Source organism: Bufo bufo, chromosome 5 (genome assembly GCF_905171765.1).
Source record: "Bufo bufo chromosome 5, aBufBuf1.1, whole genome shotgun sequence".
Taxonomy (NCBI): domain Eukaryota; kingdom Metazoa; phylum Chordata; class Amphibia; order Anura; family Bufonidae; genus Bufo; species Bufo bufo.
The window spans coordinates 115512299-115533151 of NC_053393.1; the positions used below are offsets into that span (position 1 = coordinate 115512299).

Consider the following 20853-nt stretch of genomic DNA (forward strand, 5'->3'; position numbering starts at 1 on the left):
AACTCCATTGAAAGTCAATGGGGGACGGATCCGTTTTTTATTGTGTCAGAGAAAACAATCCGTATCCCCGCATGCTGAAGTTTGCTCTCCAGTATGAGAATGGAACGGAATACATTTTGGAGCATTCCATTCTGTTCAGTTACGTTCTGTCCCTATTGACAATGAATGGGGACAAAACTGAAGCGTTTTTTCCCAGTATTGCGACCCTATGACTGATCTCAAGTAGCCATATCCAGTTTGATGCAGTCTGCAGCCAATCACTGGCCAGATCCCTTTGCGTCATGTGACCATTTGTCATGACATAAGAAAAGTGACCGTCACAGTCTGATTACCGCCAGGCGGCGTCAAACTGGATGTTTTCAGCAAGGAAGCCTAGCGGAGCATTGCAGGCCAGGATGAGAAGGGAGGTAGCGGAAAAAACAAACTCTTGCGAAACCCCTTTAAAGAGGTTCCTCGGAGAATGAGTTAAAATGGCCGAGAGCAACCTGAATGTAAGCAAGACTGATTGTCACCACGTGCAGAGCTCACTAATCTGTAGTACTTGCAGGTGCCAGATCCCATCCCCTCACCCCCATAGACCGCTCTGCAGGAGGAGGCAACCGGTACTCCTCCCATTGTAAGACAGGTTGCTGGTAGCAATTTTAAATCATTCCCGGAGAACCCCTTTAATTCTCTAGACTGAGGCGCACTGGCCTAATGATATATTTCACACAAACAATTGCTATAGGGAGACCAGTAAATCTACATCTATAGAAAATAAGGTGTAACCACAATACACGAGGAGTTGTTTTCCCTGAGCAACATCTCCTCCACAAGTGATTTTTGTTAGAAAACCTATTTAGGTTTCTCATTCGCCTTCGGGATTCACACATTCGACAGCTTTTATTTTCATTGCTTTGTTTTTCCGCTAAAATTGCAGGGACTGGTAAAATACAAAAAAATAAATAAGGATACTTACATCTAAGACATATTCTTGTATGACAGCGTGCAATATTATTGCCACAAGCATGTAGAAGAACACTGTGGCCACGTCCTTGATGCCGTAGTGATACAATGATACTGATTCAGCGAGAACACCTGCAAGATAAGAATAAACCGTCTGCTTTAACACATACATACACTGAACAGTACATGACACATAGGACTCAATGGAAATGTTCACCGGGCACCTACCTTACTACTTTCACACTAGCGTTTTAGTTTTCCGTTATTGAGATCCGCCATAGGGGCTCAATACCGGAAAAAGTTGGATTTTTGTCTTACCTGTAAAATCCTTTTCTCGCTGAGTTCATTGGGGGACACAGAAGACCATAGGATGTTAGAGAGCAGTACAATGGGGAGGAAACAAGACCAGAATGAATCCAAGGCCTGTCATTAGGCCCCGCACAGAATTGCGGGGGAGGGGGGATGGTTGACAGACCCGGCCCCCTGAAAAAGAACAGCAAGAGCCATTCCCAGGAAGGCCAGCCAGAGAGCGTTTGAATACCCAGATGACCCGGTTGGGCAGAAAAAGAACAGCCCCGGGGACATAAGCCACGGCTTAGGAGACTTCGAAAGAAGTGGCGAGCACACCGAATATCCACAAGATGGACAAGAATGAAACCAAGTCAGGCGCCAGAGCAAACGGAGCGACTACGGTATATACCGGAGAGAGAAAACATAGCCTGGGCCCAGAAGACTTCTAAGGAAGGTGATACCCAAGGACCAGAACCCCAGGAAAAGACCCTCCCTAGAGTAATAAACAGACATGACATGGCAAGAAAACAAACTGAAAATGGTGTCTGGATACCAAGGGCCAGAGAACTGCAGACGTGACAAATCTTGCCGCCCCCCTCCCCTTTTGAAGTGGTCTCAGGTGAAATTGTGCCCAGGCCACTGCTGGGATACATGCGGAAAGGCTTCCTAACACCTTCATTGCCTGTCGGATGGAGCAGAATTTTACTTTCTTGAAGTTGGTGTGGTTTGAATTTTTTTTTACTTTTTGAGGCGGAAGAAAGGATTTTGGGGAGACTGTATTTAGAGTTATGCCTAAGAATATCTTTTGCTTGTTCAGGATTAAGGGTCCATTCACACGTCCGTTTTTTCTTTCCTGATCTGTTCTGTTTTTTGCGGAACAGATCTGGACCCATTCATTTTCAATGGGTCCTGAAAAAAAAATAAAAAAATCGGAAAGCACAATGTGTGCTGTCCGTTTCCGTTGTTCCGTTCCGCATGTCCGTTTAAATATAAAACATGTCCTATTCTTTTCCGCAAAATTCGGATCCTGGTACAATACAAAGTCAATGGATCCGCAAAAAACGGATGACATACGGATGTCATTACGTATGTCATCCGTTTTATGCGGATTCCGTTCCTGGAAATTACATTTTAATTAATTAATTTTTTTTATTTTATTTTTTTTTCAAAGAAATCCAAACAACTTTATTTGCTTATTGAAATTTATACATGTTTCCGTTTTTTGCGGATCCGAAAAAAACGGATGACATACGGAAACATTTTTTAGGAACAACGGATCCGCAAAAAACGGACCGAAAATCGGGATATAGAAAAATACTGACGTGTGAATGTAGCCTAAATCTGACTTTTCCCAGTTGATTATCCAACCTAGGCCCTGGAGATCGTTCAAGACTGTCTGGAGGTGGACTTCTAGAATAGCCTTGTTGTCTGCAACTACTAACAGGTCGTCCAGATAAGGGATCACGCAGATTGCTCTCTCTCAGACTCGCTATGGCTTCCGCCATTACCTTTGTAAAGGTTCTTGGAGCTGAGGAGATCCCAAAAGGGAGACACTTGAATTGAAAATGTTGAATGTGTCCCTTTAACTCTATTGCAAACCTCAGGAATTTTCTTGATGACCTGTGTATCGGGACATGATAATAGGCATCCCTTAAGTCTATTGTGGCCATTACTGCGTCCTTTTTTATAAGCTTTACTGCCGACTTTTGAGTTTCCATTTTACATTTTTGATACTTGACAAATTTGTTTAGGTATTTAAAATTTATTATAACTCTGGATTTCCAGTTCGGTTTTTTTATTATAAAGAGACGGGAATAGAATCCTAGTCCCATCTGCTCTTCTGGGACAGGTTCTATTGCGGCCAAGCTTAACAAATCTTTGATGTAGTTTTTTAAAGGTGCCAGTTTGACATGTAGGAAGGGTAGGAATAACAAATTTTTGTGGAGGGGGAGAAAGTAGCTCTATTCTGTAACCCTCTTTTACAATGTTTAAAGGGATTCGGTCACCAAGTTTTAGGTTATAGAGCTGCGGACATGCACTGCTAGATCGCCGCTAGCATGTCCGCAATATACCTGTCCTATAGGGCTGTGTGCTTTTATTTTCTTTAAAGAGGACCTTTCACTAGAATAAAAAATCTAAACTAAGCATACAGACATGGAGAGCGGCCAATCGCAGCGCTCAGCTCATAGCATGAGAGGTTTTTTTTTTCTCTCAGGCTATGAGCTGAGCGCTGCGATTGGCCAGCGCTACAGCCTGGGAGAAGGAGACGCCGGCAGGCTCCACCCAGTTGAGTCAAACATATGAAGATACCGGAGCGGCGCCCAGGGATAATAGTAAGTGCAGGGAGATCCCTGGGCGCCGCTCTCCATGTCTGTATACTTAGTTTAGATTTTTTATTCTAGTGAAAGGTCCTCTTTAAAAAAGGATTTTAGAGATATGTAAATTAGTCTTGTAAGGTGACCAAGGGGCTGTACGAACCTTCCTGGTGCCCAGCCACGCCCGCCTGTGAAGGAGCCCAGCACCACCTATGTCCTCCGAATCTCCTCCTCTCGTCACCGTTGGATAGCTGCGAGCTCGCGCATGCGCAGTGCCGGTATAGTGTTCCTTCCCTGTGCTGGCATCAGCCTCAGGGAAGGAACGGCGCATGCGCGAGCTCGCGCATCGCGAGATTACGGCTATCTATCGATGACGAAAGGAGGAGATTCGGAGGACGTAGGCGGTGCTGGGCTCCTTCATAGGCGGGTGTGGCTGGGCACCAGGAAGGTTCGTACAGCCCCTTGGTCACCTTACAAGACTAATTTACATATCTCTAAAATCCTTTTTTAAAGAAAATAAAAGCACACAGCCCTATAGGACCGGTATATTGCGGACATGCTAGCGGCGATCTAGCCGTGCATGTCCGTATCTCTATAGCCTAAAACTTGGTGACAGAATCCCGGATCCGCAAAACACACTACAGACATGTGAATGGGGCCATACCATGCATGCTAAATGTGTTGCAGAAAACTGCACGAAATACCAGGGTCGATACCCCCACATGGAGGAAGGGGATGCGGCAGGAACCTCCGTGCCGCACCCACTGACAATGTGTCTTGTAAGCCAGAACCAGTGACTGTCGGCATTTGAAGGAAGAACACAAAAACTCCCCTGGGAAGGGGTCACACAGTAGAAGCCCAAAAATCTACAGCCAGCGCAAAGACTGCCTGATAGGGGGAGGGCATACCAGAACCCATGGCCTCTCCAGATGGTAGACTCAACCTGAAAATGAGGTCCAACAGCAGTAGCCAACATGAACTGTTGGTAGCGCAATACTCCCCCCGGGAAGGAAGAAAACTGGCAACTCGTGCAGACGATCCACCTACTGAAGGAGTGTGGACCCCGAGCGTACCAAGGAAAAGCAACAAAATTAGAATGCTCCGCATAGGGACTCAAAGCACGAGGAGAGGCATGTCGTGGGTCAACACCCTGGAAACAAAGAGGCTGCCACGTAGGCGCCCGACCCCAATCCGTACAATGGATACATATAAGACTACAATCAATTGATGTACATTAGAAGGTCCAAATATGCCAAAATGTAGAACTGCAATTCATAAATTGGTATATTACGTGCTGAAATCGCTCTTTCAAATGGTTGCGTTCAGCTTAAATAAGGTAGTCAGTCCCGTATATTGCTCCTACCAGAGGTTTCAGGCAAACAGAGCGTGAGCAATTAGTCACAAAAACTTGGGGTCAGCGGCGTAACTAGAAGTGCCTGGGCCCCACAGCAAATTTTTGTATGGTTCCCCCCCCCCCAGCCCCCCGCCCAATTTTTGATATACTATTTTTACCCCCACCTGTCCTTTTTATTTTTGATAAAAATCTTTTATTTATATGCAAAATTACCTTCCTAACGTGCCCAAAGGGCTGTCCCTCCAGCAGTTTGTGCCCAGCTGCGTCCATTATTGCCAAGCCCAGCGCCGTCCCGCTATTAATTATTCACTGCTGTCCTCGTCTTTTTTTTTTTTCTAAGTGTGCCGTAGTCTCGCGCACGTGCCCGCGCTCTGTCCTGGCAGCAGCCTCAAGTAATGTGATCGCGCATGCGCCAGAAAGCGGAGAGAGCTGGCGCATGAGTGATTACACTACTTGAGGCTGCTGCCAGGACACCGCATAGGCCCGGACGTGAGTAACATCAGCGCATGCGCGAGACTACAGCGCACTTAGAAAAGAAAAGACGAGGACAGCAGTGAATAATTAACAGCGGGGCGGTGGTGGGCTTGGTGATAATGGGCGCGGCTGGGCACAAACGGCCGGAGGGACAACCTCTTGGGCACGTTAGGAAAGGTAATTTGCATATAAATAAAAAAGATTAAACTTGACTGACACGCTGTCGGGCGCCGGGCCCCGAAGCAGCCGTTTCCCCGGTAGTTACGCCACTGCTTGGGGTATCAAACAGACACAGTGCGATAGTGTATCAAGGTGGCGTCCCACCTATTAACGAAACGTGTCTTCTTATCCTTAGGGGAACTTGGAATGTTCGCAAATAAAAAAAAAAAAAAAAAAAGTATAAACCATACACTTTTTTTTTTTTTTAAATAACCCCTTACTGGATGTGCAACTGCTCCGTCAATAGAAGGAGGGTAATGCAACAGGATCTACAGTCGTGGCCAAAAGTTTTGAGAATTACATAAATATTGGAAATTGGAAAAGTTGCTGCTTAAGTTTTTATAATAGCAATTTGCATATACTCCAGAATGTTATGAAGAGTGATCAGATGAATTGCATAGTCCTTCTTTGCCATGAAAATTAACTTAATCCCAAAAAAAACTTTCCACTGCATTTCATTGCTGTCATTAAAGGACCTGCTGAGATCATTTCAGTAATCGTCTTCTTAACTCAGGTGAGAATGTTGACGAGCACAAGGCTGGAGATCATTATGTCAGGTTGATTGGGTTAAAATGGCAGACTTGACATGTCAAAAGGAGGGTGATGCTTGAAATCATAGTTCTTCCATTGTTAACCATGGTGACCTGCAAAGAAACGCGTGCAGCCATCATTGCGTTGCAAAAAAATGGCTTCACAGGCAAGGATATTGTGGCTACTAAGATTGCACCTCAATCAACAATTTATAGGATCATCAAGAACTTCAAGGAAAGAGGTTCAATTCTTGTTAAGAAGGCTTCAGGGCGTCCAAGAAAGTCCAGCAAGCGCCAGGATCGTCTCCTAAAGAAGATTCAGCTGCGGGATCGGAGTGCCACCAGTGCAGAGCTTGCTCAGGAATGGCAGCAGGTAGGTGTGAGCGCATCTGCACGCACAGTGAGGCGAAGACTTTTGGAAGATGGCCTGGTGTCAAGAAGGGCAGCAAAGAAGCCACTTCTCGCCAAAAAAAACATCAGGGACAGATTGATCTTCTGCAGAAAGTATGGTGACTGGACTGCTGAGGACTGGGGCAAAGTCATATTCTCAGATGAAGCATCTTTCCGATTGTTTGGGGCATCTGGAAAAAGGCTTGTCTGGAGAAGAAAAGGTGAGCGCTACCATCAGTCCTGTGTCATGCCAACAGTAAAGCATCCTGAGACCATTCATGTGTGGGATTGCTTCTCATCCAAGGGAGTGGGCTCACTCACAATTTTGCCCAAAAACACAGCCATGAATAAAGAATGGCACCAAAACACCCTCCAACAGCAACTTCTTCCAACAATCCAACAACAGTTTGGTGAAGAACAATGCATTTTCCAGCACGATGGAGCACCGTGCCATAAGGCAAAAGTGATAACTAAGTGGCTCGGGGACCAAAACGTTGACATTTTGGGTCCATGCCCTGGAAACTCCCCAGATCTTAATGCCATTGAGAACTTGTGGTCAATCCTCAAGAGGCGGGTGGACAAACAAAAACCCACTAATTCTGACAAACTCCAAGAAGTGATTATGAAAGAATGGGTTGCTATCAGTCAGGAATTGGCCCAGAAGTTGATTGAGAGCATGCCCAGTCGAATTGCAGAGGTCCTGAAAAAGAAGGGCCAACACTGCAAATACTGACTCTTTGCATAAATGTCATGTAATTGTCGATAAAAGCCTTTGAAACGTATGAAGTGCGTGTAATTATATTTCATTACATCACAGAAACAACTGAAACAAAGATCTAAAAGCAGTTTAGCAGCAAACTTTGTGAGAACTAATATTTGTGTCATTCTCAAAACTTTTGGCCATGACTGTACAGTATGCGATTGTGGTGCAATTAGTCCACCTATAGAAGGTGGAAATCCAACCGGACAGAAGATAACCAGGATTAGTGCAATTACTCCGCCTGGGAAGGGGTAATGCGACAGAACATATGGTCTCCGGTGAAAGTGCAATTACTCCGCCTAAGGAAGGAGAGTAATGCTACAGTCTGTATAGGATCCAGTGGTAGCGCAATTACTCCATGGAATGAGGATAATGTCACAGAATGTACAGTACTCAGTGGAAGTGTAATAACACAAACTGGAAGGAGGGCAATGCTACCGGGAATATATGATCCAGTGGTAGTTGCAATATTCCGCCTATGGAAGGAGGGTAATGGTACAGGACGTACAGTATCCAGTGGTAGTGCAAGTATTCCATCTAAGAAAGGAGGGTAATACTACAAGCTGTACAATATCCAGTGGAAGTGGAATTATTCAGCCTAAGGAAGGCGAGCAATGCTACAGGCTGTACAGTATCCAGTGGTAGTGCAAGTACTCCAAGGGCCGGCCAGAGGACAAGGTTTTGAGATTATTTTTACTGTGTTCACTAAAGTTTAGAGAACACAGGAGAAGGGGACCCAGCAGAAGGTTAACCCCTAGAACCCAGTACATGGAGGGGAGGAAGATTAACCCCTGGGGAGGGGGCGGCAGTGGCCAGCAGGGAAAGGTAGGTACCGTAATACTTACCTTGACAGTTTCTGCCCACCCAGATTCCAGCAGTGTCCCCTTCCTCACTTTGCTGCCCCTTGGGGAGGGCGGCTATACTGGTAACAGGGGGGGACTTCCAGAAGTAGCAGCAAGGTGACACTGTAGCTGGCGGGTAACAGAGCATTTGAGATCCACTATTCCTCCTTGTCTTCCAGAGTTGGGGAACGAGCAGCGGGCTTGAGGACCCACTGGTCTCCCCCCTCAAGTGTGGGGAAAACAGGTGGTTGGAGGCCTTCTGTAGTTTGATCAGAAAAAGAAAAATAAGAAAGAAAAAATCTTTGGCAGAACTGCAGGAAAACATGCCTGCCTTCTATGGACACCAAGCTAAAACTGAACAGCTCAGTGTCTGCAGGAGGGTTATAGCTGAGAGGAGGAGCTGACACTTTTTTGCTTAGTGTCGCCTCCTAGTGGCAGCAGCTATACCCATGGTCTTCTGTGTCCCCCAATGATACGAGCGAGAAAAATGCTTTTTATTGTCAATAGGGACAAAACTGAACAGTACGGAAGGCTCCAAAATTAATTCCGTCCTGTTTAGTTGCGTTCCCATACCGGAGAGCAAACTGCAACATATTGTAGTTTGCTTTCCGTCCTTGGATGCGGATCAAGACGATCCAGCATGACCCCCAATGCAAGTCAATGGGGACGGATCCGTTTTCTCTGCCACAATCGAAAACAGACCCATCCTCCATTGACTTTCAATGGAGTTCATGACGGATCCGTCTGGGCTATGTTAAAGATAATACAACCGGATCCGTTTATAACGGATGCAGACGGTTGTATTATCAGTAACAGAAGCGTTTTTGCTGAACCCTGCCGGATCCAGTAAAAACACTAGTGTGACAGTAGCCTCAGCATGTGGCAGTGCAGGCATTTCGGACGAACTGCTAATCTCTGCTCTTCACGGCTCTACTCAATACTGTATGTTTCCCATGAATCCAAAGGGGGCAGTGCCCATAGATCCCGCTGGTGTAACATGTACCCCAGACTCCCGTCACTGGCCTCAAGACTGGCATTCAAGAACTGAACCCTACCCAAAGCAATCACTGGTGTAGCGAGGCTGCCAAATTCTTTTGTCCCTATTTATATGACCGTAGAGAACTGACAAACGCATTACAGTGCCTTAGCCTCAGTGTCTGACTGGTTATACTGGTGGGCTGCACAACGGAAGCTCTGGCAGCGTCCTGAAATAGATTCTATTTTAGGGCTTGTCTTTTAGTACTTTTTTCTCTAGACTATTTGACGGCAAACACTACGTTCATCTAGAGCCCTGTAAAAAGAGGTGACTGATGAGCTATAGTAAAATACCGCCAAACAGAGTAAAATTGTATTGTACTGATGTCTGACGCCTATGTTGCACACTAAGACCTCTTTCACACAAGCGATACAGATTGCATCAGGACCTGTTCAGGAAAAAAAAGCTGTTGGTTTTGCAAGCAAGTTCAGCCAATTTTTTTCTGCAATTGGGTTCAGCGTGCGGTTTTTATTTTTTTTACCGCGTTGTATACAGATTGCGTGCGTTTTTCACACCTGTGAAGAAAAAATGACGAACAATCTACATCAGTTTTCACTTCTATGGAACCAGAGCTGCGCGAAAAACCCACAATATAAAACATGCTGCGATTTTTTCCCGTTTTCGCTACACATCTCGTGTGAAAGAGGGCTTAGAAGTTTATTTCCATCTGAGACACAGGACACTCCATAAATGTCTGACTGTGTCAGGTCCTACCTCTGGGGAATCTCTAGAAAGGGGTCCACCAACCCCCACCCTGCTTACTGGGGAGGAATCTGGTCACTGCATCCGGGTGGCAAATGAGCAAAGAGGAGGCTTGTAGCACATTAACCGTGGCCATTTCTGGGAGCTATGGAAATGAGACAGCTTGGTTGTGTCCGTAATCCTTCAAATTAAACCTGGATGCGTTGGCACAGGCAGGGGAGGTGCTTTAATAACACCTCTCCATTGAAGGGTTGGGCGATTTTGCAAAAATCCTTGTCCGATCCTTGTCTCTACAGAAGACTGGGCCTGACATCTCTCACATGCTCCGCTCACCAACGACTATGACCCTGAGGTAATGTGCTCTGTGTCCCGTGGTTATACAAGACAGGTAATGGGACGAGGAGCATCCAGAATGGCTATACTCCATGCACGCTCATCACCACCGCCACAACAATCCCACTAATACATTCCTATGGGGAAAAAAATGCCGGATCCAGCATTCAGGCAAGTCTTCAGTTTTTTTGGCCGGAGATAAAACCGTAGCATGCTGCGGTATTATCTCCGTCCTGAAAGGTCAAAAAGACTGAACTGAACTGAAGACATCCTGAACGGATTGCTCTCCATGCAGAATGCACGGGGATATGCCTGATCAGGTCTTTTCCAGTATAGAGCCCCAAGGACTGAACTCTGTCGGAAAAGAATAACACAAGTGTGAAAGTATCCAAGCCATTTCATAAGATCTCTTTAGTTTGCTGCAAACCGCAACCAACTGGGATAAACTAATTTCCCAACCATTCTCAGGCAATGTGACTGACAATCGTCTGCGGGTTAAAGGGAATCTGTCATCACGAGAATGCAATGTAAGCTGCGGAGCAGATTGATATATAGATTTGTGGGAAAAGATTTAGTATAACCTGCATTTTATACATTAACCCCTTAGTGACCAGCCTGTTTTGGGCCTTACAGACCCTGCATTTTTCTTCCTTTTTTCATCGTCTCGTTCCAAGAGCTATAGCTTTCCCCCCCGTCTAAATAGCTTTATGAGGGCTTGATTTTTGCTGGACAAGTTGTAGTTTTTAATGGCGCCATTTTGGGGTACACACAACTTTCTGATTAACTCTTTCTGGGAGGGAGAGGTGAAAAAACAGCAATACTGCCACTCCGTTTTTACGCTTAAAATTTTAAGGCGTTCATTTTGCGGTATAAATAACAATATCTTTATTCTCTTGGTCAGTATGATTACAGTGATACCAAATGCATATATATATTTTTTTTTCCAATAAAACCCCTCCCTTTTTTTTTTTTAAGAAAAAAATGTTTTTTGCATTGCCGCTTCCCAAGACCCATAACTTTTTTATTTTTCTTTCTATGGAGTTGTGTGAGGGATTTATTTTTGCAGGAAGACTTATTTTTTATTGGTATCATTTTGGAGTAAATGGCGCTTTTTGATCACTTGTTATTATGTTTTTTCGGTGGCAACTTGAATAAATTAGCAATTCTGTCTTTTTTTTTACTTTGTTCACAGTAGGGGATAATTTACATGATATTTATGTAGTACGGTTCGTTACGGACACGGCAATACCAAACATATGAGGAAGATATTTTTTTGCTATTTTTCATTGAAAAGCATATTTTCAATGGGAAGAAAAAAAAAAAAGCGTAATTTTTTTTATTGAATAAATTAGTTTTTTGTTTTTTTTTTACTTTTTTTCTACCAGTTAATAGTCCCACAAGGGGACTATAACAGGCAGCTTTTTGATTGCTTTTAAAATGCAATGCACTATCCCTATAATCCATTGTATTTTAATGGAAATGCTATTCTGATATTAAAGCGCAGCCTGCTGGAAAGTACTGAAGGCTGGTCTGGGGCCTACATCAGACCCCAGGCAGCCTTCACACACATCGGCACCGATGGGAGACAGAGGGAGTGCGCTCCATCTGTCAGCGCTTTCAATGCAGCGGGCGCCAAAGGCCCCTTAGTGACCGCCGCAAAAACACGTATGGGTGGTCACTAAAGGGGTTAACTAATGCCCTGTCTGTCTTTAAGGGGGGGATGTTGCCTTTATGTAAAAGCTTTAATCATATTATGGACATTTACAAGCTTCCGTACATACTGTGCATTAGTTGCTTACAGTTTTCTGTGGAAACATTCTTGGTTATATGCAGAAGTTGAAACTTGTCTTTGCCTCATTGTTGCCAAGGTCTCAGAATTGACCACATTGTATCCAGTTTAGACTCTGTCACAGCAACTGCACAAACCTCCTTCCAGCTGCATACATTCCGCATTTTATGGAACCGTCCTATCCTATATTTGGGGGGGGGGACGACGACAAGGTTTTTATTAATTTTTTCTGTTGCGGTGTTCACTTTTTCAGGCGATGCAATATGTAATGTAATATGTTTATTTTTTTATTGTTTAGATATTTCATATGTAACATTGGGAAAGGGGGCGATTTAAACTTTTAGCATTTTTTTTCTTCTTACTTTTTACTTATTATTAGCCCCCTTGTCCTATTCACCCCAATAGACCTCTATTAGGGTGAATAGGACTTTACATTGTCCCTGCTGCCCTGTGCTTTGTGCACACGGCAACAGGGATCTTACCATGGCAGCCAAGGCTTCAGTAGCGTCCTGAGCGCCAGCACCTGAGGGGTTAATTGCCGCGGTTCGTGGGATCGCTGTGCCCCGTTATTGAAGCGGGGTAATAAGAGATACTGCCGCCGGCACCAGCTGCCTACACTTCCTCCTTCCCCACTGTGCTGCTGAAGACAACATCGCGTGCACCGAGAGCAGCGCGTGCCATGTTCTTTAACAGATCCTAGGCTGCGCAGCCTAGTATCGTTAAACAGTAAAACCCGGTATCGTATCGATCCGGGTTGAAAAGTATCGATTGGGTATCGATACCCGGTGCAGTCTCCCATTTTATAGCATGCTGCCTGCAGCTCAGACACCAGGCTTAACGTGACAGGCTCCCTTTAAAGTAACTAGACTACAGGCTGATTGATACACTGTGGCAAACAGACTGGAAGGAGGTTTGTGCTGTTGCTGTGACAGAGTCTAAACTGGATACAATGTGGTCAATTCTGAGACCTTGGCAACAATGGGGCAAAGACAAGTTTCAACTTCTGCATATAACCAAGAATGTTTCCACTGAAAACTGTAAGCAACTAATGCACAGTATGTACGGAAGCTTGTAAATGTCCATAATATGATTAAAGCTTTTACATAAAGACAACATCCCCCCCCCTTAAAGACAGACAGGGCATCAGTTAACCCACTAGTGACCACCCATACGTGTTTTTACAGCGGCCCAGTCTAAGCACTGCAGCGGGGACCCGGCTCTCGCATGAGAGCCGCAGCCCTGCTCTAACAGCCAGGTCTGGCAGGAGTGCCGATCCGAGCTGTTTAACACTTTACATGCAGCGGGCAGTGGCGGACTCCCTCTCATCTCCCATCGGCACCCAGCAAATGCGATCGCGGGGTGCCGATGTGTGCGTGAAGGCTGCCTGGGGTCTGATGTAGGCCCCAGATCTGCCTTCAGTACTTTCCAGCAGGTCAATAAGAGAATAGCATTGCCATTAAAATACAATGCATTATAGGGCTAGTGCATTGCATTTTAAAAGCAATCAAAAAACTGACTTAAGTGGTAAAAAAAATATCAAATTAAAAAATCCCATAAAAAAAAAAATTAAGCTTTTTTTCCATTGAAAATCCGCTGTCTGTCATTGAAAAAATTGCAAAAAAAATAATAAAAATTCCCCATATGTTTGGTATTGTCACGTCTGTAACGACCCGGACTACATAAATATCATACAAGTTATCCCCTACGGTGAACATCGTAAAAAGATGAATAAAAAAAAAAAGACAGAATGCTAATTTATTCTTAGTTGTCACTGAAAAAAACGTAATAACAAGCGATCAAAAAGAGCCATTTACTCCAAAATGATACCAATGAAAAATACAAGTCGTCCCGCAAAAATAAAGCCCTCACACAACTCCATAAAAATAAAAAAGTTATGGGTCTTGGAAGTCAGCAATGCAAAAACATTTTTTTCTTTTAAAAAAAAGGGGTTTTATTGCAAAAAAGTAGTAAAATGTAAAAAACACTATGTATTTGGTATCACTGTAATTATACAGAGCCAGAGAATAAAGATATTATGTTATTTATACCAAAAATGAACGCCGTAAAATTTATAACGTAAAAACGCAGTGGCAGTTTTTCCCCCCATCTCCCTCCCAGAAAGAGTAAATAAAAGTTAATCAGAGAGAGTTATGCGACTGCGTACCCCAAAATGGCACCATTAAAAACTACAGCTTGTCCCGCAAAAAACAAGCCCTCAAAGCTATATAGATGGAAAAATAAAAAAGAGTTATAGCTCTTAGAACGCGACGATGAAAAAACGAAAAACGCTTGGTCAGTAAGGCCCAAAACAGGCTGGTCACTAAGGGGTTAAAGGGAATGTGTAATCAGAAAATGACCTATTGTTTAAATCACTTTTTTAGGTTAACATTTTTTTTTTTTTTATTATTCACGTCACTATTTTCCATTGAAAATACGCTCATCAATGAAAAAAATTGCAAAAAATAAATAAAAATATTCCCCATATGTTTGTGCCACGTCTGTAATGACGAACAATTTTTTCATTGATAAGCGTGTTTTCAAAACTACAAAAAAAATTCCTAAAAATAACTAATATCTCCAAGTTAATCACCATTGTTTCAAGTTTTTTGACGCAACATCTCAGATAAAATTCTTTGCTGCTTACCTTCCACTGGAATGGTGACGTTATACTGCAGCGTGACAAACATGACCGCCGCCTTTGCAGTAATCTAAAAGGAGAAAAATATAAAAACATTTGAATGAATAATCTTTATATTTTTGTAGAGCCACTATATTCCACAGTACAATACAGGCAGAAGATCGCCATAGCCGACATCACAAAAAGAAGTAGGGAACCTGAAGCCATCAGCTCCGGTAGAACCCACCTTCACCTGTCTTGGCTCCCCACGGACTGTGGCGAAACACCAGATGAAAGGATGCCATGTTGGCAGGACCAGCCATGTCATGTGACACTGTACTGGATTTACAAAAGAATTAGGTTTTGTGCCCATTGCAATTTTTAGATCTGTGTCATTCTCCTCCTAAATGCAGTAGACAATCCTATGGGCCCATAAAGAACCTCCAATTTTATATATTCGACATAAGCCATCTTTACTCACATATTATGTGTGAAAAATAAGTCGTGTCGCTCTACACTGTATGCCATACTCCTGAGGTGTTCTCCTCTAGACACACTGCTGCCGGGCACATGGAGTGCAACACATCGCCAAGTGCCCGGATACCTGAGAAACTGTGAGGGGACTGACAGACTGTGATGGAGAGTTATCAAAACTGGTGTAAAGTAGAACAGGTCTTAGTTGTCCATAGCAACCAATCAGGTTCCACCTTTCATTTTCCAAAGGAGTGCTGAAAAATAAAAGGTGGAATCTGATTGGCTGCTTTTGTGTTCTACTTTACACAAAAAAATAAAATCACACTCCTAGCATGCGTGGTAACCTGTGGCCAAGTGAAAAAGATTTTTTTTTAAAACACACCCCCCGTCCACAGTCCCACCATTTCTGTTTTGCTGCCTTGGTCCCGGCTGCTTCTGGTCCTAAAAGAACTGAAGTGGCCTTGTCAGTACTGATGCTGCAAGTCACTTTCGGGTCTTAAAGGGACATGAAGAAGATCCAGGAAACAGACAGCAGCACAGGAATGAAGGGACTGTAAATAAGTGAGTTTTATGGGGTTAAAAAAAAAAAAAAAAAAAAAAAAAAAGCGTCTTTAGAGCATTTTATAATTTCCTGTTGGCCTGCACGCAACATCTGGTTGCAAAAAAATAAATAAAAATAAAATTATAAATAAAAGTATGAACCCACCCTTAGAACTAGCTTTTCATAGTTGAGAGTTAAAAAAATTAATTTGCGGTGATGAATGAGTGACTGCTGCCAGACATCAGATATACCAGTGTGAAGTCTGAGAGGTCAGTTTACATATGCTCAACCGCTCGCCGCCATAAGCTAAGCTTCTTCATGACGGGACCGTGCTGCCACGTTAACATCTCCTTGTAGTTCTAGGCACACAGCCAGAGATGCACGCTGCAGCCGCCGGAGCTGGGAGGATATCCAGGAGTGCAGGCCACCCAGAGCCCCAGGTACACAGTGCGGTATGATCCATGCCCTGCACAATATCATCCTGTATGCGTTCTAAGTGCAGGATGTCAAACACCTACAAAGCCATAAAAGTAATCCAACTGCATAAAACCATAGCCACCGGAGAATGCAGAGATACAACCAGGTCATAAACAATTCGTTATTTTAGAAATGGAGAACATGTTCCCGGCAACTCCTGATGACGGAGGTAAATGTACACTGGCATCAGACAAGCGCACCATGAGGGCGGGGTGTACCCAATCTTCCCTAGACCTCATTCAGACGGTCATAGTATTACCGCAGCAAATCTCGGCCTTTCCACAGGTCCTCAAATCCAAAGCATCATAAGGATCTATGAGATTACGTTCAGATCAATATAGACCCAAAGTATGTTTTTCATACATTTTTATTAAAAATTACGGTACTAAAAAAAATTAAGGTGCTTTTTTCATCCATTTTTTTCCTAGAAATGCCAATAGAAAAATGCAAGAGTAAAAAAATAAAAAACTAGCTCGCTTAGCTTACAGCTAACATATGGCGGCTGGGGGACTGGAAATTGCCACAAAAAATAAAAATAAAAAAGGTAGTCTACCTTCACATCTGTGGCCAGGTGTCAGACCCCATTATAGTCGATGGGTACGGCATGCGGCAGTATCTGGCAGTGCCGGATCCACAGAAACATCCTGCCAGGCTCTGACGCATATGTGAAACTAGCCTTAGTAGCCCACACAAGGGGCTCTGGCATGTTTTAGTTTATTTAACCAGAGAAATAAAAAATAAAAAAGGTAGAATTAGGCCTCATTCACATGATCATTTCACTTTAGTAGGGTCGTATAAGATGTGGACAGCACTAACGGCTCACAAAAACTGATAGAAGTAACTGACCAAAAAACCTTAGTGTGAACTCGGCCTATCTTTTTTGCAGTGTGTTTTACCACTAGTGTTTTCTTCATGGTGTTTTTTTTCCCCCCTGTAAAGAGAAGGTGTTGGCACCAAGAGCTCCAGCATGCTGCGTTTTTAAAGAGGAGTCAGAAAGCCAAAACCCACCACCTAATGAATAACGTGCCAGTAGCGTCCTGCGCTTCATATTTTTGCTATAGATCCTCAGCTAACATCTAGAGCTGGTATTTTTACCAAAACGCCACTAAAAACCTCCATGTGAATGCACCCTTATGTGCCTGCTCTCCAGAATCCTGCAGTGCAAATGCCAACTTAACAGCCTCTACTTAGGCCTCATGCACACGACCGTTCCTTTTTTGCAGTCCGCAAACCGCAGAAAACAGAAGCCGCCCGTGTGCCTTGCGCAATTTGCGGAATGGAAGGGGCGGCCCATTGTAAAAATGCCTGTTCTTGTCCGCAAAACGGACAAGAATAGGACATGCTATTTATTTATTTTTCTGCTGGGCCACGGAACGGAGCGACGGATGCGGACAGCACACGAAGTGCTGTCCGCATCTTTTGCGGCCCCATTGAAGTGAATGGGTCCGCACCTGAGCCACAAAAACTTCGGCTCGGATGCGGACCACAACAACGGTCGTGTGCATGAGGCCTTACACATGAAGGCGCTCAGTGGGTCACTAGCTCTGCCATCTACAGCACAAATACACAAGTGTGGCCTAGCGTATACATTTACACTGACGGGGAGCAGTGTCTGGCAGCAGCTTATCTGCTATGGAAACAGGATCAGGCATGCTGAAATCCCCTTCACCCCCAACATTGCAGTCCTGGGACAGTTTGGCAGATCCCTAGGTGGAAGTTAACCCTTTCAATCAATAACCAGCAATTTTGGCCCACTTTGAACATACGTCTACAACTGCATGAATCCTACCAATATAGAAGGATAGTGGGGATCTCACACACCGGTCTGCGTGATCCAGATGCAGGCGACTGCTCCCTCCTGTAGCCAGCAGTCGTTTCTGTCCAGGCTTGTATGGACGCTGCACATTCTTTTCCCTTTATGAATCCGATAATTGCAGGTAAATGCGGCCATTATCCTCTCTAACATATGGAAGTGTTCATCACCGTGCACTTGCGATCTGTTCTTGTGAAAGCGTACAACTCCCAGCAGACATCCTGCTTGTATCATGACCTATATATCTTAAGGGCTCATGCACACAAACTTATTTTTTTCCAGGTCTGTATGCAGAACGATTCATTTCAATAGGTCAACAAAAAAACTGAAATGACTTGGTGTGCATTCCGATTCTGCAAAAAAAATAGAACATGTCCTATTCTTGTCCGTTTTACAGACAAGGACAGGCGTTGTTACAATGGATCTTCAAAAAGAAAAAAAAAGCGACATGGATGTCATTTGTTTTTTTGCAGACCGCAAAATATATACGGTCATGTGCATGAGCCCTAATAAAGGCCTCTTTCACAGGAGTGAGATTTCCGTCTGAATGCGATGTGTGTAGTGAACTGACAGCATCCAGACTAAATCGTTTATTACGGATCATCTTTGCGTTCAGGGAAAAAAATATATATATATAAAAAAAATAAAAATAATCACAGCATGTTCTATATTTTGTGCATTTTTCACGAAGCCCCGGTCCCATTGAAGTGAATAGGGCTTGTGTGAAAAACCGAAGGCATCCGGACACATATTAACAACATTCTGGCTTAATTGCCCATAGCAACCAATCAGATTCCACCTTTGATTTTTCAGCACTCCTGAGTGGTTGCCATCACCACTGAGGCCAGTCACTGGCTGCAGCAGCGCACATAATCCTGACAGATAGGGAGCGAATGTCCAGTGAAGAGACAAGTATGGATTTCTCCACAGGTCCCGTGGGTTGGGGCAGATTTAAAAAAGGAAAGGAAAAAAAATTAAAAAATAAATCATGACAGTTGTACTAGCCATCTCATATGTATGGGAGACTTCCAAGGAGAGGACAGTACTGTTAGATGTCAACATGTCTGGGAGGTACGCAGCGGCTACAGGTGTCTTCCAGTAGTTCTCCCCCCTTTCAAGACAAAAATCAGTCTGCATGTTTATGGGAATGTTGGAAGAGACAGCTATCAGCTCCATAAAACGTATGGCCAGCTCTACCGATGAATACACCAACACCCCTGTCCTTAGACGTGTGAACCCCCCTCCTTCTCCCAACATAGAAATACCACAGACGTCAGGAAATATGGTACTTGTAAGGGAAAACGGGTCAGGTACAATAATAAAACCTATGGACCAAGAAGAAACGTGCTCTCAAGAAAGCCAAGGTTATGAAGTGCGATCCGACATGTCAACTTTACTACAGGGCCATAAAAGCAACACTATACGCCACGTAAGGCCAAAGCCGGTGGTCACAAAGCATCCAGCGGGCGCCCATTAAGAACCTTTTACTCAGAAGGTACAGAAGACGACTATATCTACAGGACTGTACCTGTCTGTCCAAGGCTGGATTCTGCACTGCCCTGAATTCTGTAAGCCTAGGCCCAGGATAGTGCAGGTCCCATCTGTAGAAGCCACCTTGCCGTTGGTAGATGGGCCCGACACAATTTTAACCAAAGGTATAAGTATAGTATTAATTCAAACGTGTATAATCCACGTTTCCGGTGTTTGCGCATGGAGCTGGATACTTTGGCTTTTGCATGTCAGCCACGGTAGCGTGCACCATATTGTTTGGAGTTTTTTTACTTTATATCTATAGGATATTTACAGATGTGAGGCAAGTCCTGAGACTTCCTCTGAGTGAGTCAGGCTGTACCATACACTGCAGGACCTGATCACCAGGCTACACTTCTCCTACCCGCCTCATGGTGATGACATAAATGCCCTAATTTTTATATACCGGATATCAATATACCAAACCCTAACGGACGCTGCCATCCGGTTGGCAGGGATCAGCACTGGTCTGGAGCAGTTGGCACACTGATCACGGCACAGGCGATCCACGTAAGGGACGTGTATGGAAAGCCACACAATGGAAATGAGAGGTTGCCAATAGCAACCAGTGCACTGTTTTCATAAAGAAAATAAACAAATAACAGGAGTGGTAGGCTGTGATTGGCTGCTTCCCTGCACCCCCACAATGCTCGGGAGGGGTGCACTGTCCACCAGTGGGTAACACGTGTGACGACAACACACCACCCGTGTACATAGACGCATACATACGAGTGCACTGTACAGGACAGAAGATGCTGCGCACTTGGCCAGCTCCCAGGCATGCTGGAACCTCTAGTCCCACAAGCTGCTCCCCGGTGCTGCGTCCCGCAGTGAGTGCACCGGCTGGGAGCCCAGTCTGCGCCTCTCAGGCCCCACTCACCTCGAACATGAGCCCGAGTAAGAAGAGCATCGCCAGGCAGGAGACGATGTCCGCGTGGTTCTGGATTATGAACTCATGGCTCAGCACCGGAGGGGTCTTGTTGCTCTTCTTGCGGATGCCCATGATGACGGATGGCACTTGTCTCTCGCACACACCAGGGACAACTGGGGCTGCAACCCTCCAGGTGCACCGCCTCCTCCTCTCTCTCTCTAAGATGACGCTATACACTACCACTGCTTTACACCACGTCAGCACTCCGGGGAGGAGTCGCGTCGGTTACGGATCACGTGACAAGCAACGGTTGCGCCCAGAGCGCCATCTTTCTTCCGGGCAGAATCCCCGTGAGGGCAGAGTCTAAGCTGTTGGCGTTAAAAAGGCTACGGCTATGAAACCTTACCGTTACTTCTGAACGAATAAATAAGTCAATGCGTCTTTTTAAGTGGAATGCGCTATTCCTTGCCTTTAGTGTTCTTTCCCGAGTCGTTACAAACAATGTTCCATCAATAAAGATGGCGGAACAGAGCGTCACGTCGTAGTCGGC

At 44.5% G+C, this 20853-nt stretch overlaps 1 protein-coding gene across 1 annotated transcript in view; it reads right to left on the reverse strand.

Annotated features, from left to right (window-relative positions):
- TRAM1 (translocation associated membrane protein 1) overlaps positions 1 to 20563 on the reverse strand; it is a 37925-nt gene extending 17362 nt beyond the window's left edge. The window contains exons 1-3 of the mRNA XM_040432808.1: positions 20313 to 20563; positions 14625 to 14688; positions 959 to 1077 (exon numbers count right to left, since the gene is read on the reverse strand). Coding sequence (XP_040288742.1) covers positions 959 to 1077; positions 14625 to 14688; positions 20313 to 20435 — 306 coding nt within the window. The 5' untranslated portion in view covers positions 20436 to 20563. The remainder of the gene's footprint in view (positions 1 to 958; positions 1078 to 14624; positions 14689 to 20312) is intronic.
- Between the last annotated feature and the right edge of the window lie 290 nt (positions 20564 to 20853).